The sequence below is a fragment of the Hypanus sabinus genome, chromosome 8, assembly GCF_030144855.1.
Source record: "Hypanus sabinus isolate sHypSab1 chromosome 8, sHypSab1.hap1, whole genome shotgun sequence".
NCBI classification, from domain to species: domain Eukaryota; kingdom Metazoa; phylum Chordata; class Chondrichthyes; order Myliobatiformes; family Dasyatidae; genus Hypanus; species Hypanus sabinus.
In genome coordinates this window covers 79,611,008-79,631,969 of record NC_082713.1, presented here as the reverse complement: position 1 = coordinate 79,631,969, position 20,962 = coordinate 79,611,008, and the positions used below count along the sequence as shown (strand labels likewise).

At 43.8% G+C, this 20,962-nt stretch overlaps 1 protein-coding gene across 1 annotated transcript in view; it reads right to left on the bottom strand.

The window, feature by feature from the left end:
- stk26 (serine/threonine protein kinase 26) overlaps positions 1-20,962 on the bottom strand; it is a 121,546-nt gene that overhangs the window by 13,175 nt on the left and 87,409 nt on the right. Inside the window, exons 3-7 of the mRNA XM_059977408.1 lie at positions 16,591-16,647; positions 6,818-6,926; positions 6,581-6,738; positions 5,319-5,504; positions 3,224-3,372 (exon numbers count right to left, since the gene is read on the bottom strand). Coding sequence (XP_059833391.1) covers positions 3,224-3,372; positions 5,319-5,504; positions 6,581-6,738; positions 6,818-6,926; positions 16,591-16,647 — 659 coding nt within the window. The remainder of the gene's footprint in view (positions 1-3,223; positions 3,373-5,318; positions 5,505-6,580; positions 6,739-6,817; positions 6,927-16,590; positions 16,648-20,962) is intronic.

Here is a 20,962-nt window from a genome sequence, read left to right as displayed (position 1 = left end):
TCAGCCATCCAGTGTACACTAATCCAACGCTAATCCCGCTTCATTCTCCTGACAAAGCTAGATTCTATATTCACACACACTGGGCAACTCACAGCAGTCAATTAAGCTACAAGCATCACTGGGATGTGTGGGAGAAAAAGACAGTGTGCGGGGGGAGGGGTGGGGGTAAAATTGTGTGGTCCCAGGGATAATATGTGAATTCGACACAGACAGTACCTGATCTCTGAAGTTACGAGCCAGCCGTTTTGCCTGCCACGCCACTGCCCTTGTGGGGTGGTCTGATTGAGGCATTTATGATAAGGAAGGGCAGATCAGGGGACAGAAAAGGCAGATGAGTGGCAAAAGGGCCAGAAGTTACATTTAGAATAAAACTTACCCTAGAGCAAGTAGGTCACACTTGGAATGGATAGCAAATGGGATTTCATGACAGGTAATTCAATTGAACAGTATACAGGGAGGTGAATATGTTCTGTATAGAAGGGTACAGCAAGTTACAAGGCCCTTCAGCCCATGATATTGTGCCAACCCTTTAACCTATTCCAAGAGTAATCTAATGCTTCCCTTCTACATAGCCCTCCAGTTTTTTTCTATCATCCCTGTGCTGGAAGATTTGCAGGGTTAAGGGGAAAGGTTGGAGAACCGTGAGCCAGAACAAACTCAAAAGGCTGAATATCCTCCTGTAACTGAATGGTTCAGCTCTCCTGTAGATTATGTGATTTGCAGCTTTCTCCAACTGGATTAACAGACAATGCTTGAGCTGATGTGAATTTAAACCAACGAGTTACCATTACAATGCATCCTCAATGTCTCATACTACGTTGCAAGAGGTCTGTGTCAGCTTTTAATGCAGGCTAATCCATTAGTGCTGCACTGTAACTCAGCAGCCCATACAAACTAATTTGTTCCACCTATTAACATTTTTCAGTATTAGGAATATTCAGACACCAGGGTTTAAAAGATTACAAAGTGTCATCCCTGTATTTCAATCGGCAGTTTCTTATGCTTCCATGGTTACTATATCCTCATTTTAACGTGGTGCAGCTGCCTCAACTCCAGAGAACCGGGCTCAATCCTGGCCTCAGATACCATGAAATAGTGTGGAGTTTGCATGCTCTCCCTGCAACATGTGTGTTTTCTCCTACTTTGGTAGATTAATTGATCACTATAAATGGGAGACAGAATCGGGAAGGAGCTGATGGGAATTAAAGTGATGCATTCATATCTGCTTCCACCACCTTCCCTGGAGAGCATATTCCAAACACCTACCACTTTCAGTGTAAACAAAAAATTGCCTGATATATCCTTAAGATTTCACCACCCATCTTAAAGCTATGTCTTTTCATATCTGACATTTCTACCTTACCAAAAAGAGTCTAAGCCTTTACATTTATTTGTTTCTCATATTACAAATTTCTGTCAGATGATTTCCTCAGCATCTGATGCCCAGAGAAAACAACCCACGTGTGTCTAACTTCTCCTTAAAGTACTACTCTCTTCCCAGACAATCTCTTCTGCATCCTCTCCAAAGCCTCTATTTTGTACGGCAATCAAACTCCACACAGCATTTCCATTGTGGCTTATTTAAGGCTTCACACGGATAAAACATGACTTCCTAACTTTTATACGCAATGTTATGACTGATGAGGGCAAGTATCTGACTGCCTTCTTTACCACCCTATCTACTTGAGTTGCTCCTTTCACAGAGCTGGGTACTTCTAACATCCCCTTGTACGTCAATCCTCCTACGGGTCCTGCCATTTACCATTCAACTTTCCTCTTACATTTGATCTCCCAAAGCTCAACTCCTCTGGACGAAATTTCATTTGCTATTTTTCTACCCAAATTTTCAACTGAACTATTTCCTGCTATTCTCTGAAAGCCCTTCTCACTAACCAGGACTCCTCCAACTTCGGTGCTATTTGTAAACCTCCGAATCACTACCTACACTTTCATCCAAATCATTTACATATATACATACACACACACACATTATATATAACCAAGCAAACTCCACACATACTGTAGCCAAACTAGGGATTAACTCACAAGAGTTGAGGCTATTGTACTACCTGCTGCACCAGACTGGTGGATGTTTGTTGTACCAGTGGCCCAGGGCAAACCCTGCAACTTGTACTCAAAACAGCTGCATCAGAACTTCACACTGTAATTGTTTGATTTATATTAAAACTTCACAGCTAAGGTAGAAACTAGGTTAATTATTTCCCCACAAAGTCACAGAAATATTCAAAATCTTTCCTGATAATTACATTTTCCATTCAGCATACATCTTCGGTTGATGCAAGGAGGGAGCAGGTTACTTAGCACATTGACCATAGTATTAAAAAAACCCTAGCCTCTCCAGTATTTGACATTTTCACCTTAGGAAAAACTAACCGCCCCATCCAAGTCATTCATAATTTTATATAATTGTATCAGGTCATCTTTCAGTCACTGACATTCCAGAGAAATCAATCTAAGATTCCCCAATGTTGCAAATACTCTCTAATAGAAGCAACGCCCTGTTCATTTAAATATTCAGTGGACTCTACATCCATCAGAGATCCTCACCACCCAGGCCATGCTCTTCTCTCGCTGCTGCCATCCGGTAGAAGGTACAAGAGCTTCAGGACTCACACCAGCAGGTTCAAGAACAGTTACTACCCCTCAACCATCAGACTCTTGAACAAAAGAGAACAGCTACACTCACCTATTGAGATGTTTCCACAAACAATGATCTCACTTTAAGGACTTTCTATCTTGTTTACTTCATGCTCTTGTTATTTATTGCTATTTATTTATATTTGCATTTGTACAGTTTGTTGTCTTCTATGCTCTTTATTCCTCTTTTATTGATCTTGTTTACAGTTACTGTTCTATGGATTTGCTAAGTATGCCTGCAGAACAAGAATCTCAGAGTTGTATGTGGCGACAAGCACGTATCCTGATAATAAATTTTACTTTGAACTTTGACTTTCTATGCCTCTTAATATCAAACTTCCATCATTCTTGCTGGATGAGGACGTGTTATGGGAAGTGAATGGATAGACTGGGCCTCTTTTCCCTGAAGCGAAGGCAGCTGAGGGGGGATAGACAAATATGAGAGGCATGTATAGAGTTGATACTCGCCTGAATTGTTCAGTATTCTGGCAGTTAACGTTTGTCCTCTGGATTACTAATCCAGTAATTTCTTATATATTCAGAGATTATATTAGAAAGCACTTACGAATCTGACTCATCTGAACTAGAGTCATCATCACTGTGCCCCTCTGCTTTCCACCTCTTGTACCCGTCGATTAGTTCTGTGAGATAAGAGGTCTTCTTGCAGTTTTTAAGGATGAACTTGTGTTTCAACAGTTCCTTGGCCGTTGGACGCTGAGCAGAAATGGAAAGCGAGAATCAATACCTCTTCAGGCTGTACTGAGACACTCAGACTGGCAGAAAACTTTGGATCAATGACCTGTCAGCAGAACATCAATCTACATACAGTTGCAACAAGAAGTTTGTGAACATTATGAAATTTTTTTTTTGCATCAAATACTCATACAATATGGTCCAATCTTCATCCAACTCACAATAATAGACAGACACAATCTGCTTAAACTAATAAGAAACAAATGTAATTCTCCTTGTCAATACTCAGTAAATCTTTTAAACAATCATAGTCCAAGTTCAAAAAAGTATGTGAACCTCCGGGGTAATGCCTTCTACAAGAGATATTTCGAACCAGGTGTTCCAATCAATGAGATTAGAGGTGTGGGCGCCCTGCCCTATAAAAAACAGTCAGGTTACTGACAGAGCCTGCTCTTCTCAAGAAAGGTCTGTTTATGTGCAAGATGCCTCAACCAAAACAACTTTCTGAGGACCTTAGAAGAATTGTAGAGATGCAGGAAGCTGGAAAGGATACAAAAGCACTTTGAGACCTGAGTGCTCATCAGTCTACAAGAGAAACTGTCTACAAATAGAAATTCAGTACTGTTGCTATTTCCCTAGGAGCGGACATCCTGCAAAGAGAACAACGTACAGTGCTGAAGGAGGTGAAAATGAGCCCAAGGCCTGCAGAACTTCCTAAAGTCTCTGGTTATGTGTCCAAAATGCTGAAAAAGAATGGAGTTCATCGAAGTTCACCATATTGAAAACATTGGCTCTCCAAAAACAAAAAACATATTGCTGCACGCCTCAGGTTGGCAGATGACCGCCTCGTTGTTCCTCAACATTTCTGGGGCACCTCAGGGCCTGGACAGCTTGCAATCGTTGAAAGAACAATAAAGTCAAAACTGAATGAAGACGTTATACAGGAGAATGGCAGGGTAGTGGTTCATCACCTGAAGCTTAACAGAAGTTGGACAATGCAACAAGACAGTGATCTGAAACACAAGAGTAAATCAACAACAGAATGGTTTAAAAAGAAGAAACTTCGTGTTTTGGAATGGTCAAGTCTGAGTCCAATTGAGATGCTGTGGCATGACCTGAAGAGGGTTGCTCATGCAAGGTATCCCAGAAATATTGATGACTGAAACAATTTTGTGTGGAGCAATGGTTTAAAAATTCCTCCTCGCTGTTGTTCAAGTCTGATCAGCAGCTACAGGAAACGTTTAGTGGAGGCTATTGCTGCTAAAGGAGGTTCTACCATTGTTCAATACAAGGGTTCACATACTTCTTCCAGCCTGGACTGAATGATTAAACAATGTGTTCAATAAAGACATGTAAAGTATAATTGCGTGTTATTAGTTTAGGTAGTTTGCGTTTGTCACTTTATCAGTAATTAATGCAGAAAACCAGGTAATTGCCAAGGGTTCACAAACTTTTTCTTGCAACTGCATATTATTAGTGCTGTTGCCACCTGCGTGGATACTTCCTGACCTGCTGAATGTCTCCAGCATTTTCTGTTTTTATTACAAATTTTCAGAACCTGCTGTTATTTTCCTTTTCAGTAGAACATTGCCTGATCATTCATGGCATCTTACTTGTCTGAATAAACTCTCAGGATAACTTAACTGAACCTTTTACATTTCTCTTCATGTGCATACTGAAATGCAAATACAAGCGATTTATTATTAACTGCAACTTAGTTCTTGGAACTGTGCAGTGTTCTTGTCTGAAATGGCTGCAGAGTCTGAGGTCTGTGTGTATGGAGGAAACCATTACCCACACCTTCAGACTTTTGCTGTAGCCGTATTACAGCCAAGGCAATGGAACAACAGCATGGTGTAAAGCTCACTGAAGGGACAGGGACCAGATCTCCCACCAAGCAAACATGTGGTGGAAGATGCTATTCAAACAAGAGACGGAACCCTGAAGCCAATCCTGATGATACTTACAAAGGATGGGTCCTTATTTAGGCATGCGTCCACAAATTCTTTAAAAGATTTGCTGAACTCTCCTTCCAACGTTGGTGGGTTGTTTTTGGGTATGAGGAAGAGAACCCTCATGGGATGCATGTCGGAGTTGGGTGGCTCACCCTTGGCCAATTCAATGGCAGTAATTCCCAAAGACCAGATGTCTGCCTGGAAGGAGAGAGACAGTAAATTTACAACAGAACACACAGCTGCCCAGCAGTTGTGGCCGGATGAAAGGAAGCACCACCATACTGCATTAAATTACCCAATTGAATTGGACAGAGCGGGGGGGGGGAGGGAGAAAAGCTGGGGGGGGGGGGGCGAGGGAGAGAAGGCGGGGGGGGGGGGGGGGGGTGTGAGGGAACGTGAGGGAGTGTCTCATCCCTGGAAGAGATTTCAGAGTGTAGTACTAGGAGTAAAGTAAGTGGGGAGGGATGAGTGGACAAGGGACGTTGACCATCCCATTTGCCTTGTCTCCAGCACATAATTTGGGATCTCTCATAGCCACCATTTCAGTTCTACTTCCTATTCCTAATCCAACGCATCAGTCCATGGCCTCCTCTACAACCACAATGAGGCCACCCTCAGGTTAGGTGAGCAACACTTTATATTTTGTCTGCCTAGCTTCTAACCAGACAGATCAGAAGTTCAGGTAATTGCCCACCTAACCTTCACTATTCCCCATTCCTGTTCCCCCCCCCCCCTTATCTCCTTACCTCCCCTTACCTCTGTCTGGTGCTCCTCCTCCTCCACTTTTACCCATGATCTTCTACCCTCTTCTATCAGATTTCTCTTTCTCCAGCTCTTTACCTCTTTCACCAATCAACTTCCAAACTCTCTTCTTCACCCATCCTCCTCTCCCGGTTTCACCCATCACCTACCACCTTGTACTTCTTCCTCCCTTCCCCCACCTCCTTACTCTGACCTCTCATCCTTTACTCCAGTCCTGATGAAGGGTCTCAGCCTGAATCGTCGACTCTTTACTCTTTTCCCCAAGATGCTCCCTGACCTGCTGAGTGTTCCAGCATTCTATGTGCATTTCTTTGGAGTTCTAACATCTGCAGATTTTCCTGGGTTTGTGAAGCTAACGTAAGGTTGTTTCAAGATGCCGTTTTGTTTAAAAATTCAAATGCCAGGAGAACTTAGAAGTTGAAGGCTTAGGGCAGCAGAAGAATACAGAGCATGTATAGAATAGATGGACTGAATAGCCTCAGTTATGAAGCCAGCTGCCATGGTGCTCTTACCTTTGAGTCATATGCAGACTGCTGAATGACCTCTGGTGCCATCCAGAACGGAGTGCCGACAAATGTGTCCCGTTTGATCTGGGTGTCCGTCAGCTGTCCAGCCACACCGAAGTCCGCCAGCTTTACATCGCCTTGCTCAGATAACAAGACATTGGCAGCTGGAGGAGATACAAGGAGTTGAGAAACACTTCACACACCATAAAACTGAAACTCGGTTGTGCTGAAGTCACAGCTTACCTTTAATGTCCCTGTGGATCTTTTTTTCTGAGTGCAGGTAGTCCAAACCTTTGAGGATTTCCCTCAACATGGTAGCAATCTGGAATTCATCAAAGGGTCCAGCCTGGAGCTGAAAGAGAAATTTCCATTACTAACAGGCAACAGACTACAGTATTTATTATAAATATTATAACAGGACTTGCGCAAATGCCAACTCTTCAGAACTGCTCAGGAAAGTGCAAGAGGGAGGGCACACTACAGTTAGAAGCTGAACAGATAGAGGTGTTGAATGGAGAATATAGCCGACATCAGAGGCCTCCTCTGCAATAAGTACTCAGACTTTTCCAGCATCTCTTATGCTTCACAGACAAGGAAGAACATTTGAGGGGCAGTGATAGAATCTGTGGAGGTTGGTGGAAACCTGTAGATGGACAGTTGATCATTGGCATTGTCTGAGAAGTGGGGGTGACGTATCACTCTACAAATTTAAACATGTTACACAACAAGCTGACACAACTAGGGATTCTCCGGGTTTGGTCTCATGACCAGAGCTGAGATATTTGAGACATTTGCGTGTCCCAGTGCATGATACGCAAAATCTAATACGTACATACAACAAGTAGGAATGCAACCAGAAGGTTAGAATTTATTGTAAAGGGAAATGAATACAAAAGTAAGTAAGTTATGCATCAGATATAAATGGCACTGGTGGGACCGAAAGGGCTGCTCATGCATTGGAAAGATGTTAAAAGTTTATGACAGTCATACCTAGAATGGGAAACGTTGTCTCATGAGAAAAGGTCAGAGGTTAGGCACTGATGTTTAGAAGAATGAAATTTAAAGGCCTTGACTGAAGTATACATGGGGAGACATGGAGAGGGAACCTCCTCTTGTGAGAAGCTGGAGATGAGCATCATAGTTTAAAAACTACAAGATACCCATTTAAGAAGGAGCTGAGTAAAACTTCTGTCAGAGGACTGAGAGCCTTTGCAGCTCTATCTTGAAGGGCATGAGAAACAGAGCCTTTGAGTATTTTAAGGCAAGGTTATCCACACAAAGTGGGCTAAGCAGGAATATGGTACTGAGGTCACATTCAGATTTGCCATGACCTGATTGAATGTCAAGGTAAATGCTAAGGGCTCCAGCTCCCAAATCCATAAAACAATGAACATCACAATCTCTGAAGACTGAGCTGCAAAATCCAGGGGAGCCAAACACTAGACCCTGCCATTAGAAGTTAACTTTTTTCTCCTTTCCAAAGAGGTCATCCAAAGAGGTTACTTTCTAGTATTTCTTAGCTGCATTTTCAGTATCCACAGCATTGGCCTGTCAGTTCCATGCTGGAACACTTCATGCGAGGTCAGATATTTAGCTCCTATCCACTTCCCTCCCCCAGCAAACTCTAACCTCTGAAACCTTTAAAAGGAATCTTTACCCACTCTGTAACAGTACATCCAAAAGTAGGGTAGGCTGGTGGTGCAGCAGTTAAGTTACTCGACTGTTATTCCAGAGGCCTGGACTAACAATCCAGAGAACCAAGTTCAAGTCCTACCTTGGCAGATGGGGAATTTAAATTCCATTAACAACTTGAACCAAAACTACACAAAAACCACCAAATTACCAGATTGCTGTAACAGCTAGTCAGGAAAGGAAATCAGCCAACTTGCCTACACGTTGCTCCATGCCCATTCATGTGGTAGGTTCTCAGTGGCCCCCACCTGTCCCCACCACCTCAAGAGGCAACTTAGAGATGGGCAATAAATAGTAACGATGCCAAGGTTTTAGAACTGAAGAGCCTGCCAAGGTCCTGAAACACAAGTAAATAACAAGCTGGGGCGTGAGACACTCTCATTGATGTGACGGTAGAGTGCACAGCTTGTGTGAGATAAATAACCCAGTGACAAAGTGATATCAAACTTTGTGTATTGTAGGTGGGAGGGGAGAAGGCCCATGGCCATTGACTGCTCTCTACCCAATGAGACTGAGCAATGAAACCTGGATACCAGTTCAGCAAACACACAAATGATCACAAAGGGTCACACTCTGAGACAGGGGTAAGAATTAATTAAACCACAGGGGGACTCCTTTAGTACTGTTAGACCACCTTTCATGGACAGGGAATCACAAATGGCAAGAGTGGAAGAAAACCAACATTTTTCAGTCTGGAACTCTGATGGAGATTGAAGAATTGACAGAAGACTGACTGGAAGAGGCTATTGAAGTGGGGTCATGAGTTGATTTCAGTGGTGAATTCCGTCTGGGGAGCTTTCAAAAGGGCTGTGATACCACGACTGGCCCCTTATAATGCTGCAGCAAATGCAGCTCAAACCATTTTCCTGAATGCATAGCTCTACTCCCCTGCACAGCTGACAGCAAAGGGTAACCACAAGTTGACACATAAAGCAGAGGTTTTTGCACAATCGGAAATAAAGCAGAGGGCAAAGGTAAAGGAGTACTGGAGTCAGTGAAGAGGTCTAGTTTTAGACCTGGAGAATTTGGAACTCTTCACCAGATTATGACAGATGCAGCCAGCGGTTGGGGGTGGGGCCTTATTTCACATCTCTGGGTGCTAATTCACTGCCGACACTTGACTTTTGCTAAACTGTTACAAGGGATTCACATTAATCATTAAACCCATTGTCTTTTGCCTTCTGTCTGTTGGACAGAATTTGCTGTCATCTGGGGAATGACGCAGAGACTGAGAGTAGTGGAGTTCTATCAATTCATCTTGCAAGACTCAATGTCAAACCATGTCACAACTCCGAGATAACATAAACAATACTTTCAGCTCCTGCTTTTTATACAAAATAGGGAATGCATGCTGCTGCTTGGAATCTTTTGGTCACTTAAGAATTTCACAGAGTTGAACTGTACCACGCAGTCTGTTGCTAAGATGCAGCATGTAGATGGACGGTACAGGAACAGGCCCATTACATTCATGCTGACCACTTACACCAGGCAGATTAAGAGCTGATCTGGATTGACTGGAATCTGTTAATAAATGGAGACAAAGAGACTGACGATGCTGAAAACTGGCACAAAAAAACACTACTGGAAGAACCCAGTAGGTCACGTAGCATCTGTGGAAGGAAAGAGGTGGCCATCTTTTGGGTTGAGATCCTGCAACATGACTTCACCACCAGTGATTAATCCCAGTCTGTCTCAAAAAAATACAGCAGGACCAACCATTAAGTCTGTGTCAGATCTCAGGGTGAGGCTGCTCCCCCTCACAGGCTTGTCACCTCCTCCAAAATCCCACCACTTCCTTCACATCAGGGGTAATTCCCAGCAGCCCATCAACTCCCCCAGCTCCCATCTGCACATATTCCCGATTCTCACCTACACTCAGCTAATTAACCAACTTGCACATCTCTGCTACGTGGGAGAAAAGTTCAAAGTAAATTTTATTATCTCAGTACACATATATACGACCCTGAGATCCATTTTCCTGTGGGCATACTCAGCAATTCTATAAAATAGTAACTATAATAGGATCAATGAAAGATCAACCAGAGTGAAGACAATGAACTATGCAAATGCAAATATAAATAAATAGCAATAAATACTGAGAGCATGAGTTAACAGGATAACAAATCCTTTGGTTGTGGGACTATCTCAATGGATGGGCAAGTGAGTGTGGTTATCCCCTTTTGCTCAAGGTCTTGATGGTTGAGGGGTAGTAACTGTACTTCAACCTGGTAGTGCGAGTCCTGAGGCTTCTCTACAGAAGCAAGAAAAGAGCATGGCCTGGGTGGAGGGAATCTCTGATGATGCTGCTCAGGGGAATCCCACACAATTCAAGAGGGAAAGTGCAGACTACATACAAACAGCACCCTCGGTAGGGATTGAAGCCAAGTCTCTGGAGTAGTTAACTCCAGCTCCAACCACACTGTCGCACTTGGGGGTCAGAATGCTGCCCTGTGATTCAACCAGGGACTTCCTAACCACAACAGTACGGGTAAAGAGACCAGTATTGAAGTGATGGGCTACAGGGCCTGTTTAATGCTCCACAGTCCTCTGACACTGTGAGATGTGCTGAGCACCAGGAGATGAGAGGGAGGTTTCCACGGATGGAAGGAGAGCATCTCCCTGTGCAGCGAGGAAGTGGAGAACACTCTTGAGGAGAATTTGATTGTGACTGCTGATGAAGCAGGACAGTGTTCACTGAAGAGAGAGGAGTGTTAATTGTTATGCTTAGACACATTAATGGCCCCATTATTGCTGAGGTCTTGCTGTTTCTCGGTCCTGTAGTGGTGTGGATTGTAAACAGCTGTGAAAACACAGGTGATGCAGATGTCAGTGGCAGCTTCTTGTGGGAGTTATGTTGTAATATATTGAGAATGGGGACTTTGAAACTGTCAAAGGACAACATTATGCTTGAGCATCAATTCTGGGTGTAATCTGTAGCCAACTTGCAAACACTCCTGCCATTATTTTCAGATTATTAGTCTGTGCCCTTTCCCTGCCTCTAAAGGCTGATTTATACTTCTGTGTAGGCTCTATGCTGTAGCCTACGCTGTTGTGAGCATTCATACTTGTGCGCTGGTGTGTCTGCGTCACTCTGCAATTCACCGCCAAAACGCTAGTCGGCGGTGGGGTTTTTATGCCACTGTGTTGAGTTTCTTCCTGTACTTTAAACAATGCGACTGAAACTGAGCGCATCATGTTGGAGTTGGAGCTAATAAATGTTGAACAAGAGCTACTTTTATTGAAATTACTGCAACTCAGAAAAGAGAGAAGATGTCGGAGGAGATGGCGTGTACAACCATCGAATGGATTGAGGAGGGTGAATTTACTGTGCTTGTCCAGCCACTGAGAGACATGGACGAGGAAATGACAGAGAAGCAGCAACCAGAAATGCAGACCAGTCACAGTTGTTGTAGTCTGTGTCGCCGTGACGCTCAGTTACATTTTCAGGGAGGTGCGCGTCAGGTTACGGCGTCGGGTATGTGGCTATGCTGTGCTTACAGCGTAGATTCAACGCAGAAGTATAAATTAGCCTCAACTTCATTCAACCCCACAACCACCCAGCCCCAACTCTGGAATGCTGGATCATCTTCATGTGATTCCTGGAGCCAATGTGACTGCAGACTTGAGTGGTCTTCATTCCCAAAATCTTCTCTGATAACTCTACATCCCCCCACACACCCTGCCATTCCACCTCTTTCTGCTCCCTTAATTTGCCCCTTGAGGGTGCTGGAAAGGAGATATATCTCTACCAAAGGAGGTGTAAGGCGCTCCTTCCCTCCACTAGCCTGCAGGTCACCCTTGGGCAAGGTGTAGCACCCGCTTACCCCTGATCAGGGTCACGTGAAGTGATGGGAGCAACCGGTACAAATCACAAGTCCTGATTAAGTGACCACTGACACCAGGCTGACAGTCTCTGAAGAGTATTGATAATGGCTGGAATCACCTGTCTTGTAAAGACACTGCCCAGAAGGCAGCAATGGAAAGCCACTTCTGTAGAAAGATTTGCCAAGAACAATCATGATCAAAAGACCGTCATGCCCACACCATACGACACGGCACATAACAGCTCTGCACGCAAACATTCCCTCCATCCACTTTCACAGAAGATTGTTAAGTTTATACTTGATTACATTGCCAAGGTAAAGCCTGAATGGTTTTAATGATGTTACCACATTCAGCTGTCAATGTTTTCGTTCCCACATTCCGAGTGTTTTGGTTCATCAAAAAGTAGGTCTTTACATTCTCTTTTTAAAAAACATTTCAACAGAAAGGGATGAGCAACATTAGCTGGAGGTACGGTGTCATAGCAGCTACAGTAACTGAGTATGATACCGTCCTCTCCCTGTGACCGGTGGGTTAGCAGGCTGATGTACATCGTGTGCAGATGAGTGGTAACATCGGAATGTGGGGTGAATAAAATGAAATTAACGTGGGATTAGTGACATAAAAGGATGGCTGATGCACAGTCTGAGGCACAGACTCAGTGGGCCAAACGGTCTCTGTTTGTGCTGTGTGTCTCTAAGACAAAATCATGGGCTCGGGGACAGGGCCTGGTCATCAGGTACAAAGAGAGTGCTACCCTTTATGCAGCAGCCATTCAACATTGAATGAGGTGCTTGACTGAGGCCACCAACTTGTTACCATGCCCTGTTTTGGAAACAAAAAGAAGCAGGCATTTGAGTGGGAGAAATACATGAGCCACAGGTTCTGCTACAATTATGTGATGTGGCCAACAGGTTCCAGGGTCAGGACATCTTATTGCCATCTGTCTCCTCTGTAGTGACAAATGATCCTATAATAGACTCAGAATTAAACAGAACAGAAATAGGCCCTTCAGCTCCAGAGATGCTGCCTGTTTTGCCCCATTTACCCATTTGCCTATATTAAGAATGTAATCATTCTATGCCTCGTCTGTTAAGTGTCAAACTCCCTCTTAACTGTATACAATCCGTGCCTGCTGGCAGCAAGACCCAGATATTAACCAATTTCTGTCAACAAAACAACTTGCCTCTCAAATCTCCTTTCAAACTGCTTCACTCATCTTAAAAGTATGCCCTCTTGATTTTGGATACTGCCAACGCAGAAAAAAGATTTTTACTATCTAACCTATCTCTGCTTCTCATAATCTTATATACTTTCTATCGATTCATCCCACAGCCTTCTTTGATCCAGGGTAAACAAGCTCAACTTATCCATTCCCTCCTCATAACAAACGTTCTCCAAACCAGTCACCATCCTGGTGAATTTCCTCTGAACCCTCTTCACTTATAAAACTGCTGAGTGGCCAATATTTGTCCCTCAGCCAACACCACAGACAATCCAGTCCCTCTTATTCAGCTGTCTATTACAGTGTGATAGCTCATTAATGATTTGGGACATCTGAGAAAATGATTTAAGTTCTAGCTCTAGTTTCAAATGTAATTTCCATAAACCTGTCAATGGACAGCCTGAGATCTGGAACAAGTGTGTGATGCAAAGCTGGCCGGCTGACCAGCTGGTCTGACCACCAAAGGGAAAAGTTGTGAGCAGGTATGAAGATCAAGTGAAGTTTAATTTCCATCACACTGGGTAGAGTTGGGGCTGAAGTAGAAATTGGATTAGGAATAGACCACTTGGTCCCTCCAGGATGCACCGTCATGCAATATAACCTTGGCCTATTTACCCCAGGCCTCATCTTCTCTTCTCTGACTGACCCCCACAGCCTTCAGTTTCATATATTCACCCACTTTCTCTTTACATGCCCTTCACAGATCTGAATCACAACCCTCTGTGGGAGCAGAGTCCAGAAAATCATCATTTCCTGTGAAGGTATGCCAACACACATTGGTTTAAATAACTCTCCACTTGTCTGGATGAGTGCAGCTCCAACTACACTCAAGAAGCTCGACACCATATCAGAAAGAGCAGCACCTCCTTAGACAGGACCTTCCAAACCAACAAACCTCTACCAGCTACAAGGTCAACAAAAGCACAGTGCCACCACCCACTGGAAGACACCATCCATCCTGACTTCAGAAATACGTCACTGCTCCTTTGTTGTTGTTGGGTCAAAATTCCAGAATTTCCTCCCTTACAACATTGTGTAAGGATTTTAGCATTTCAAAGAGGTAGCTCACCATCACCCCCACAAAGGAAACTAGGGATGAGCAATTACATGTTAGCTCCATCTGTAAAACCTGCATCCCTCAAAGAATATATGAAAAAAAACACCCTTTCGTTGTAACTATGTTCCCTCATCTGATGCTCTGTCACTAGTGGAAGTATCAACCTTGTCAATAAGATCATTCATTTTGTCTATATTATAAAGGATATAGATCTATTTTCTTTTTAAAGCTGTTCCTGATAGGAGAATGCTGTTACCTTGGGAATTATCCAAATGAATCTCTGCTGAATTGTTGCCAATGCCAGTATTTCCTTACTTCAACAAGGGGACCAAATTGCATTCTGTGCATCACTTGCAGTTATAACAATACTTTTCTATTTCCAATAACCCATGCTCTCTCAGAAAAGGACTACATGCCGTGTTGCTTCGTAATTATGTGCTGCACTACCTGCTGACTGTGTTCTCCACACAAGAACTAGATCCCTGTCTACTCCGCTCCTTTCCATTTGTTGTGCCATTTGATCTGTTCTGGTATATTGTATAATTTCAGCCATTTCCCATATTGGAATGGATGTTGTCAGATTTTTCATGTGCAAACATTCGAAAAAAAATGCTACTTTCCAATAAATGACAAAGAATAGGCAAGCATTGGTCTTGTCTTATCCAAGGAAACACATCGCTGGTTTGTAGTTGTCTCTCTGGAAATTTGCAGACATAGTCAAAGTCCATATTTCAGTGCAATACAAGAGAGTGCCAAGGGGCCAGAGGCAATCCCTTTGAATAAGATGCTCAGCTGAGACTCCCTCTAGTGGTCTGGAAGATTTCAAGGAACGAGGACCATAAAATATAGGAGCCAGCCCAGGCTATTTAGCCCATTGAGTCTGCTCTGCCGTTTAATCATGGCTGACTCATTTCCCTCTCAGCCCTTGTCTCCTGCCCTCCCCCCGTAACCCTTCACACCCTGACTGATCAAGAACCTATCAACCTCTGCTTTAAATATACTCAGTGATGGGTTCCACAGCTGCCTGGGGCAATGAATTCAACAGATCCACCACTCTCTGGCCAAAGAAATTCTACCTCATCTCCATTCTAAATGGATGTCCCTCTATTCAGAGGCAGTGCGCACTGATCCTAAACTCACCCACCATAGGAAACATCCTCTCCACATCCACTCTATCGAGGCACTTCAACATTCGATAGGTTTCAATGAGACTCCCCCCCCCCATTCTACTGGAAGAACAGAGAATTTGCCGAGGTCTGTTGGCCAACGTTGTGTCCGCAGCCGACACCACCAAAAGGAGCTTGTCTGGATTTTGCTATGGATGGCATGTCTGTGGGTTTAATTTATAAAAATGCATCACAAGCTCATTGGGTCAAGAAAGTTCTCTCTTTGGGGTAATTAGCTTGCAGTGATGATGGCAAGTGCTAATTCTGTGTGCAAGATACAATGCAAATACTCTACTATTGTCACGTGAAAGATGAGAGAACAGAATAACACGGATATAAACAATTGAGCAGGACTGGTTTTGAGGAGACAGGTCTGCCATTTTGCTTCTCAATGCAAACTGTTCTCCATCAGAGAATAACTACAACTATTGCTGAACTCCCCGTCTTAGTAGTGTCTACTGTGACCAAATAAAGGCAGTTCCAACAGGGCTTAGTTGCTGGATTTAACAGGACTGTAGTTTCATCAAAATGTTTTCAAAGACTTCTTAGCTGACATGCCTGCATGCAGTCTAGGGGCAAAAAATGTCTAGATGCTGCCTTTTATTTTAATCTGGCTGGCTTTCCAATGAAAAAAAACATTGCTGAGATGTATTTTGGTCACACTATGAGCTTACACAATCAAACAATGTGGTAGATAGACCAGTTTCCTGAACACAGAGGTTATTAGTTACTGCAACCATCATCATCAAATCAATTGGTGATCAATGGGGGCAAGTTGGAATTTTAGGGCGTGAAAGCACCCAGTACAGAGTACAATTAGTGCCCAGCAGTTACAAGGGAGTAATTTTACCTGAGTCTCACAGAATTCCAGATACCAATATTCCTAATTGTAAGGATAATCGACGTTCAATACTCCCTGACTTCTCATTCCCCAGAATTTGTTTTTGGGAATTGCAGAGAGGTAATGAAACAGAAAACAAGGTCGCATGTTCCAGCTGCTTCCTCTGAAACTGCAGGAACTAGGCAAAGGCTAATAAAGAGATTTCACACTTACAAGATCCAAGGCTGAACCGCCTCCCAAATATTCCATTATGATCCATAACTTAGTCCCCTGTGAAGAAAAAAAAAACAAATTTCATTAGTTAGTGTAATCAGTGAATGAGAATCAAAATATATTACCTCAAAGCATTCTCCCTACCTGTGGAGTCAGGGGTATCAGGAAAGAGGCTATTTACACTAGCCCATTGCCCATGATCAGATTCCTCATTGAGAGGATTGGATTGGGGGGTGGGAGGGGGATCGTTTCCTGCAGATGTGAATCCAGTGAAAATAAGGGCTTGGTCACTTAGGGAAGACTCTCCCATAGATGGAGTCGAATGACCAGAGCCACTGCCTCACAGCTTCTTCAATTCTGACCCCAGGCTCCTGAACCAGAGTGGAGAACTTCACTCACCTCAACTCTGACCTGATTCCACAACCTATGGACTCACTTTCAAGCACTCAACAACTCAAGCTCTAAGTATTATTTATTTATTTTTATTATTTGCAGTTAGTCCTCTTTGCACATTGCTTGTTTGTCAGTCTTTGCGTGTAGTTTTTCATTGATCTTTGTTTTATTGTGAATGCCTGCAAGGAAATGAATCAAGGTTGTAAAATGGTGAAATATGCAAACTTTGGTAATAAATTTACTCTGAAATTTCAGGTGATCTCTGTATGGAGTTCACAACTTCTTCCTTTGATTGCATGGAGTTACTCTGATATCTCTTTGCTGCCATCCTGTCCTCCCGGATCCTTTATGTTTATCCACAAGGGGGGATGGAAACATGGTTTCACACCTCACTGCAAAAATGGTATCACTTGGCAAGGTTCGGGCACAAGGTGTTTAGCTTTTGAAAGTGGAGATTCCCAAGGACTGCAGATACTGGAATGTGGAGCAGAAATCTGCTAGAGGAATTTGGCAGCCTGACCAGCATTCTCCCTGCCTGCAGAGTCAAGGATATTCAGTCGGTTGGGGGAGGAGGGGGCGAGAGGGGGGGGGGGGAGGAGGGGACGAGAGGGGGTGAGCAGGAACCAAGCCCCGATTCAAGGTTTTGACCCAAAACGTTAGCATTCCTTTCCACCCCCTCCCCATGGATGCTGCTCGACTTGCTGAGTTGCTCCAGCAGTTTATTTCTTGTGTCAGTTGTTGAAATCTGGTCACAGCGAGTGGGCCAACCACTGTGCCATCCCTGGTTCTGATAGAGATGGTGTGGCACCTTTCCTAGAATTAACTCAGTATCATTCTTGTTTATGAAGTACCTGTGACCTCCAGAACACCACGCACACAAGAAGGGAGTTAACAAGTGATACTGTATGGTCCTAGTGATATTACTTCTCAGGGAGACACAAAAGATCCTATTGGACTACTGACGAATGATTTGGGAGCAAAGCAGGTGCCACACTTCCTGTGCTGTCTATTCTTATCTTAGCAAGGAAACGGCCCGAGCCCACTGAGTCCGAACTGACCCTCAGTCAGCTACATTAATCCCATTTGATTCGCCGCACATTCCCATTAACTTCCCTCAGACCCTACTGCTCACCCACACACACCATGGCCAATCAACCTCCAAAGGAATCCCAGTCACTGGGAGAGTGGAGACTCCACACAGGAGATTGAGATGAGGCTAGTCTCACGCTGTGAGCAAGTGGCTCCACCAGCTGTGCCATTCTGCCCCATATGTGGGGAGTTTACCCTATATATCTCTCACAGAATGGAGTGACAGTGACCCCTGGTTCCAGTCTACCCAACCCGAGCAAACATCTCCCTGTATCCATCATCTCAATGAATTACCATGAGAATGTTAAAGGGGGAAAGGGGTGAATGAGGAGGGGGGTGAGGGAAGAGAGACAGGGTCAGGGGTGAAATGAGGAAGAGGAGAGGGTGAGGAACAGAATCAGTAAGAGTTTGAGACAGAGACAAATGAAGAAACAAAAAAGAATAACAAAATCAGACACATGTAATTTAACAATTTGTGTTCTGTATTTGTATGTCCCTGTACTGTGGCTCAGGGGTGGCTAACAGTCTGCTCCCAATCTCTTATCAGTGAGTCCTACTCCCCTCCCCCAAATGACAGCTCAGGGACTGGAATCCACAGGCCCTATCAAAATATGAACCTGGGACTGGCATCTCCCTTTGTTAATAAAAGATTCAGAAGAACAACATTCCTCAGCCAATTCAATTCACACAAGGTTAACACCAAAATAAATTCGATCCTGGTCCTGGATGTCTAGTATTCCGGAAATGTCACTGAACGCCAACAGGATAAAACAGGGATTTGAAGCAGTGACTGCAATTAAGACTAGACATTCTGTCACAGAAATCCAGGCGTGACTGTTGGCAGCCTCTCTTCTCATCATGTGCCCAATCCACCTCCAACATTTCCTCATGATGATTGTAACCATGTTCTCCTGATGCTGAAGAGTAAGGCATGGTTGCAGATCTTTCTTGACCAGAAAATATGGAGAATCTACCAGATGCTCATGGTGTGGAATGATGACAGCTTGACAAGGTCACTTTGTCACGTGCCAGCGTTCTGACCCGTGCAACTTTGTGGGAAGAAAATGCTCTGGTACAGCTTCACCTTGGTGTGGACACTGTACTTGACTGATCCCCATTGATCATTGATCTGAAGACATTTCTAGCTTTGCTGAGTCTGCACTGGTTCCGCCATCCTGCCGAATGATGCTGCCCAGGGAGGTGAATCTGCCGGTGCTGGGCAAGTCGACACCATGTGCCTTGACGGGAGGAGGAGATTCTACACTGAAGGTTACGGTCTCCATCTTGCTCTGGTGAAATCTGAGTCCAACCTGCCCACCAAAGATACACAGGTGCTGAGTTTTCTCGAGTGTGGTGTGTAATGTGAAGCCATCCACAAAGCCAAGCTGCCTATGGCATTGATAATCCACTGACACATTTCCCAAGGGCTAACCATTCACACAGAGTGCCAGGAGATGGAAGATATCAATCTGACTCCATGCACCAGTTTATTAACAACTCAATCTGTCCACATCCTTATCCATTCCTCGTTGTCCTGCATACAGCTGCAGAGTCAAACATAGCAGACAAGGGCACTTCGGCCCGTAACTTTTCGGACCATCATATAAATCTCATTTTCTCACATTAGGGCCATGAAGGGCCTGTCTAAAAGCCTCTCTTAAATACAATGATTGTATCCGATTCCATTGGCAGTGTGCTCCAGTTACCAACATCCATAAAAAAAATTACTCCCTCAGATTCCTTTTAAACTCCTATCACCTTAAACATACATATTGTTACTTTGTTTTTTTTTTATATACAGCACAGTGCAAAGCTCTTAGGCACGTAAGAAAAAATTCTGCAAAGATGCTTTCAAAAACAATGAGAGTAAGTTTTTAAGTATCATAAAAATTATTATCAAGAGCAGTTAACAGTAATACAACTAAATCAAATCAGTATATGATGTGACCACCCTTTCCCATTAAAACTGCATCAATTCTCTTAGGTACTCTGCAACCAACTAACTAACCAGACAGACAAATAAATCGGTTGGTAGGTTGTTCCAAGCATCTTGGAGAACTTGCCACAGTTCTCCAGACTTTTGCTGCCTTGCTTGCTTCTGCCTCTCCAGGCAACTTCAGCCAGCTCGATGATGTTGACATCAGGTTTCTATGGAAGCCATACCATGCTCTGCAGAACTCCTTGTTCTTTTTACCCTCCTGAAAATTGTTCTTTAGGACCTTGGATGTGTGCTTGGGGTCATGGTCCTGCTGTAGATGAAATTGGGACGAAAGAGGTACCTCCCTGATGGTATTGTGTGATGGCTAAGAATCTGCTTGTACTTCTCAGCATTGATGCTTCCATTAATTCTGACCAGATCACCAACTGCATTTGCAGAAATGCAGCCCCAAACCTGCAGGGAACCTCTGCTGTGTTTCACTGTTGGCTCCACTCATCCATATGGCGCTCTCCAGCTCTTCTACAGAAAAATTGCCTCCTGTTTCAGCCAAAAAGTTCAAATTTTGACTCGTCAGTCCAGAGCAGTTGCTGCCATTTGTTACTTGCCCTATTCCTTTTTGTGCATACGTGAGTTTCTTGGCTTTCTTTCCACTTGAAGGAATGGCTTTTTGGCAGTAACTCTTCCATGAAGACCACTTCTGACAAGTCTTCTCTGGACTATAGAGGGGTGGACTTGAGTTCCCAGTGGTCTGCGAGTTCAGAACTGAAAAGCAGTGAAATTCTTCCAATTTAGAACGGACATCAGTTTGATGTATGCCTTCTCTGCTGCACCGAGTTTCCATGGCTGACCACTGCGTTTCTAGTCCTCAACCTTGCCCACACCACAGCACAGAGAACAGGCCATTTGGCCCTTCTAGTCTGTGCCGAAGCTTTATTCCGCTAGTCCCATTTA